Here is a 6,000-nt window from a genome sequence, read left to right on the forward strand (position 1 = left end):
AAAAGGGCAGAGATGAGACCTGAACCCAGGTCTTTTGATGTTCTTCTGTTACCCCTTTCTTCTCTCAGCTAAGGGAGGTCTCCTTTGTTGGTGTAGAAAGCTCTAAGACTGTTCAAACTCAAAGTCCCAGAAAGGAAGGCTAGAACTAACAACCTAAGTGGCTCCAGGTGGGCTCAAACCTCAGGCTTCACTTAACTCAGCTCCTGATTTCCATGTCTTGCCTTTACTTATGCCTTTCTTTTTCTTTTCTTTTTTTTTTTTTTTTTTTGTGAGGCAATTGGGGTTAAGTGACTTGCCCAGGGTCACACAGCTAGTAAGTGTTAAGTTTCTGAAGCCGGATTTGAACTCGGGTACTCCTGACTCCAGGGCCAGTGCTCTATCCACATGACTTCCTTTTAGCCTAAGAAATGGTGTTTTCATTCCTTGAGATTCTAGGTCTAAGTCCCTTTCTTAAAGAGTGTGTAGGACCTTGCTACTGGGGCCAAACGAGAGGGCAGCAATGATTCTGGGACCAGTGAGCCAATTTGCTTGACTCTGGAGATGTCTGGAGAAGTTGTTCAGAGCCTCTAGCACTCGGATGTTAGCAAGTGTAGGGACTGGGAGAGTGAGATCTCAGAATCCTACATCCACATCCATGGGACCTGACACTAGGTGTGTTTGCCCCAACACTCTTCTCCAAGGTCTATGGAAGACTGATCTGCGGGGAATGCCAGAACATCACCCAGGACCTCTCAGGGAGCTATCTGTGCCACAGTTGCCGATTTGACCTGGTAAGCAGAATGTCCTGCCCTGAGTTTCCCTGGGGACCAGCCAGAGAGGAGGATGGGGCCCAGCTGAGGAAACCTCATGAAGTGCATATGCACTCCCATGTAGTACTGGAAAAAAAGAAATGTGCATTAGCTCTCAGGTTGTTTTTGAGAGGCTATAATAGGTACTATAGGAATTTGGAGAGAGGTCTTAGAGGGCTAGACTAATCTGGGAAGACTGTGGTAGACTTTGGATGAGGGACGGAATCAACCGCATTCTAGTCAGATGAAGATGAAAACAACCTGACTGGGGTGAAGGATGCATTAGGCATCAGTAGGAAAGGGAGCTCAGAGCCCGGTGATAAAGGGCCAGAGAAGCTGGGTGATAGCCCCTAATGGCAGAATATGTAGATTTTATGGTTTGTTGTGGGCTTCATGTTTTAAGCCCAATGTTGACACACTAGAGCATGTCCAGAGTAGAGCAAAGCATGTCATCAGGATTGGTGAGAGGAAGGATGCTTAGCCTGGAGAAGAGAAAACCAAGCACATTCATCTGAAGCAAACCTTCTCGCATGGTAGCTTCTCTCCTCTGAGTACTTCTACACTCATAGCCTAGGGTCTTTGCAAGGCAAAGCCCTGTAATTAAGCAAGTGTAACAGTTCAAGGCTAGTGGGAAAAACTCAAAGGGGATTTTGTATGGGGAAAAATTCCCACTGCAGTAGCTGACCTTGCCTGTTTTGGTCAGTCCAAAACCTTGGACTGAGACTAGTGACATAAGGATTCCATAACTACCTCTCTAGAGGAGTTACAATTCAATCGAGCCAGATCTTAGACTGACTCCAATCCTTTTTCTGTTCCCCACAAGGAGAGGTTTTCCAACCCTCTTTTGAGGGGGTCTTCTCTTTATGTGGCCTGGGCTAAGCTGGGGTCTGGGAGAGGATAAGGGGGATGGCCTGAGGGAGAACCCAGACTCAGATCTTGGGGAGGCCCAACAATCTTTTGGGGGAGCATAAGACATGGACATTGGCACAATGCAGTAGCTCCCAAGGGTGGTAATCCCTGTCCACCTCATTAATGGCCCAGTTTGCCTTTCAGATGGAGAACAATGGAACTCTCTACTACAGCCATGTACAGTAAGTATGACCCTGTGACTTGATGGGATCCACTGAGAGCCCTATGGATGAGGACTCCTTCCTAACCAGGATCTTTGCCCATTTCCCCATTTGGCCTAAACACTTGGTTTAGTCCTGGCTAGCTTTGTAACCAGGGCAGTTCCCTTCCCCTCACTAAGCTTGTTTCTTCTGTAGAAGGGAACGTGTGCCACCTACTTTGTAACGTTGTGAGGTGTGTGGTACAATGGAAGGGGCATGGAATTTGGAGTCACGGGACCCATGTTTGAATCCAAGTTCTGCTGACTGCTCCTTATGAGATTTGTCCTATCTACCTCTGGGTCTCCCTCAGCTTCATGTGTAACATGAAGGGGATTGAAATAGATAAAGTTCATCATTCCATGGACTTTTGACTCAGAGATCTCCAATAGGGTCTCATCCTTTATGGTCCCCCACAGGCAATAACGTGAATTATTTATTGTTGTCCAGTGGGAAATGGGCAGATAGGATGGGTATGGATGCTGAGAGTTAGAAAAATGACTATAAAATACTGCTGTTAGTGTTATTTGTGGTGGCATCAACAGGCCGTTGACAAGGTAGCGCTTGGTTTCCTCGTCCTAAACCAGTGTAACTGCCTATTTCTCCTGTTGCTTCTCACTGTTCTTTGCTTTCCCCCTCCCCAGCAGACATGAGCTTACTCATCTTTGTCATTCTCAAAAGACCCTCCCCCTTATAGGAGGGAGATATTGATGTCCCTGTTGAGGCTGTTAGCCTCTGCCTTCCTTTTCCACCTTCCCCCTGCCATTACATTCCAGGCCCTTGGTATATACGGTGTCTCTCCTCCTCCCTGCTGCCTACATTGTGGGCCTCTTCTTCACCCTGAAGACACACTCACACATCTATGACATCCACATCAGTGACTACCCCTGTGAGTTGCCCGAGGGTTAAAGTCAGCCCTCCTTTTGGCTCATTTCTTCCTCTACCTGGACCAGGGATCAGCAAAGAAATTAACCAAGTTTCTCAGTTATGAAAGCGAGAAGAACAGGGACAGTTTATTAAACTGGGCAGAACCTGAGGGCGCTCCTGCACCTGGACTGGTATGCCCCTTATAACCAAATTATTCAGCTTGGGAGTGGTATCTTCCTTGCCCCCTCCCCAAATCCTTGGAGTATCAGAAAGGTGAACCAGAGGCACACAATGGAGTCCACAATGTTGAGAGGCTATAACTGTTCCTATCTTGCTTCCACCTTCTCCCTCCTTCCTTCTACTCTTCCCTGCCAGTGCCTGGGCACCACCATGGTGCTGTGGTTCACTGGCCCGATGGCGTGCACTGCTCTTCCTGCTGCTGTCCACCTTCTGCATGTCTGCCTGTGCTGACCTGGCCACAGAGCACATCAGCCCCATTCTGGAGAGTTCCACTGTGTCCCAGGTGAGTCAGGACCTCCTGTCACCTTCACTATGGATGGAGTGGCTCCAGACAAACGGAGGTGGGACAGGATGAGTTCAACAGAAGTTCCTGGAAAGTCGGGGCCCAAGTGCTTTCCTCTTGTCCTTTTCCTTCTCTCAGTACTTCATAGGAGTGACTGTCCTTGCCATGGTGCCTGAATTGCCTGAGATTGTCAATGGGATTCAGTTTGCCTTGCAGAACCACCTGAGTCTCAGGTGAGGATGCTACCCCTGCAGGGATGGACAGGGCAGAGGGTGGTCAGAAGATGCTACCGGACTCCTGGGATAGCCCTAACACACTGGTGGAGGCTTCCTGTAGAATATGCTTCCCTAGTCCCTCAGCTGGAGGTCCTGTGATTGAAATCAGCATCAATGTGCCGGTTAAAGAATTCTCAGCTTGAAGTTAATGGAACCAAAGTACAGTAGGAAGTATCTTCCAGTAACTTTGAGGGCCAGGCATATTATAAGTTGGAGAGTAGGGAAGCCAGATTAGCCAAGGGAAGAGGTAGACTGAAAGACAGGAGGTGCTTTCTGACTAGGCAGTATGACCAATTACAGAGTAAGGATCTAGGATGTTTAAATCCTTGCTCTGCCATTGCCCAAGGCTACACAGCCTCAGTTTCCTCTTCTGTAAAATAGGATTGGAATGGATGATTTCTAAGGTCCTTTCTAGCATTATGATTCTGAGTACTCTGGATAAAATCATGAGGGGTCCTGGATATTTCAGAAGGATATGAGCTGCAGTTGCCACCTTGGGGTGGAGTTGAAGCAGTATTTGAGGTGTACCCAGGAGGCAGATACTGTCTCCATGGGGAAGGGAAGGGAAGCCCTCAAGCACAAGGTAAGTATTAGTCATGTTGCCCAAACAGCCCTGATGTTTCCCTCTGCTCTCAAACTGTTGATTTTGCAGATAAACTATGAGCCTCTGTCCCTCTGGTAGAAGTTAGCTTATCGGCAGAAAAGGCTGATAGAATACTTTGAATGGAGGGTCAAAAAAGCTGAGCTTAGATCCTGGGGCAATTTTCTTTTTCCATCTTCAGGCCTGTCTGTAAAAGGACTAGGCGATTTTCAAGCTCCTTTCTCACTCTCGGGTGTATGGGGCACTTGCTTCTGTGGCCCAGCTTCCTTTTTTTGATCCCTTCCCCATTTCACAACATAAACAGGCCTTTCTTTTCCCACTTCTCTATCTCCTGTTCCAATCCTCTCTTCAACATCGAGATTGGCAGCTGCATTGCAGTACAAGTCTGTATGCTGCAGATCCCCATCCTGGTGCTGTTCTCTACCTTCTATGTAAGTCAACCTGGGAGTGAAAAGGATGTGCCGAGGTCGCTGACTTGACCACTTTCTCCAGGTCTCTTCCATGGATATTCATTTAGCCCTCTGGGTACAACTCTTGCTTGTGAGCAGCTTAGACCCAATAGTTCTTAGCTATCTTTTATGGGTTACCTTGGACTTTTTATTATATGTTCACTAAGGCAGGCCCTCTGCCTCTGTATATGAATGCTGATGGATTATTGAGTACCTCTCTCGGACTGGAAGAGACCCAAATAATTTGATGTGCCCGGCCTATTTCCTCACTGATAAAATGCGATTTGGGGGTCAGAGAATGGAGGTTTGACTTGTGGCTCTGCTCCACAGTGCCTTTTAGGAGCTTAGGCAAGCCCCAGTATTCATTTTTCTAGGCCTTAGTTTTCATATCTGTAAAATGGGGGAAGATTGAAGGATTTCCAAAATCATTTTAAACCATGAAAGATGTTAAAATGGGACCCCTTGAGGTCCTACGCCCTCCAACCCCCATTACAAAGTTAAATTACCACAGGTCTGTTACTCTCTTCAGCCAGCAGGGTTTATGCTGTTCTTCAGTGATCTCCACGTCTATTCCAGCATGTTCAGTGTCATTCTCATGAATTATATCTTCATGGATGGCAAGTATGATTACTTTCAAGGTAGGTTTGAAGGGGAAGGGAATAAAGGGGTATGGGCATACAGGTTACCCTAGGATGGTCCTGGCTATTAGAAACTCTCCAAGTTTGAGGTTAGTTCTACATAGTGTAACAGGTGGCATGTATGTCCTAGGTAATCCTGGGTAGGGTGGCCCCTTGCAGTGACTGTCCACTTACATATGATGGAGGGGAGCAGGTGGTTTTGAAGGGATATGTCAAGGAGTTCTACCTAAAACCACATAGCAGAGAAAGCTCTTAACTAGCCTCCAATTTCCAAGGAAACACAGTGACGGCTTTCTGAAATGGCTATTACCAAACCTTACACCAAGTTTTAAATCTGCTCCCAGACAGTTGAACAATGACCCCAATGTGTCCCTCTCCCTCCTCAGGCACTGTGCTGGTGATGGTCTACCTCATCCTCCTCGCGGTCTATTTCTTTGCTCCTTCCCCTGCTGGCTGCTGATATCTGCATCAGAGAGGACTGGGTACTTTCCTTTGAGGCTGGGGGCCTGTGTAGGTTTTTAAGGATTTACCTAATCTGATTTGAAATCTAGAGAACAACGGGAAATCAATCCAAAGCTTTCTTCAACCTTACCCATTTTCTCTCTCATTTTTACACTGTGGGAACTTTTTTTTTTTTTTTTTGCGGGGCAATGGGGGTTAAGTCACTTGCCCAGGGTCACACAGCTAGTAAGTGTCAAGTGTCTCAGGCCAGATTTGAACTCAGCTCCTCCTGAATCCAGGGCCGGTGATATA

At 47.1% G+C, this 6,000-nt stretch overlaps 1 protein-coding gene across 1 annotated transcript in view; it reads left to right on the forward strand.

Annotated features, from left to right (window-relative positions):
* Nucleotides 1-5,707, forward strand: part of LOC122728802 (putative cation exchanger C521.04c) — a 27,898-nt gene extending 22,191 nt beyond the window's left edge. Inside the window, 9 exon segments of the mRNA XM_043967568.1 lie at nucleotides 652-770; nucleotides 1,842-1,879; nucleotides 2,671-2,798; nucleotides 3,137-3,169; nucleotides 3,172-3,284; nucleotides 3,423-3,517; nucleotides 4,513-4,591; nucleotides 5,139-5,247; nucleotides 5,634-5,707. Of these exon segments, the coding sequence (XP_043823503.1) occupies nucleotides 652-770; nucleotides 1,842-1,879; nucleotides 2,671-2,798; nucleotides 3,137-3,169; nucleotides 3,172-3,284; nucleotides 3,423-3,517; nucleotides 4,513-4,591; nucleotides 5,139-5,247; nucleotides 5,634-5,707 (788 nt within the window).
* The last annotated feature ends 293 nt before the right edge of the window (nucleotides 5,708-6,000 follow it).

The sequence above is a fragment of the Dromiciops gliroides genome, chromosome 5 (assembly GCF_019393635.1).
Source record: "Dromiciops gliroides isolate mDroGli1 chromosome 5, mDroGli1.pri, whole genome shotgun sequence".
Classification (NCBI taxonomy): domain Eukaryota; kingdom Metazoa; phylum Chordata; class Mammalia; order Microbiotheria; family Microbiotheriidae; genus Dromiciops; species Dromiciops gliroides.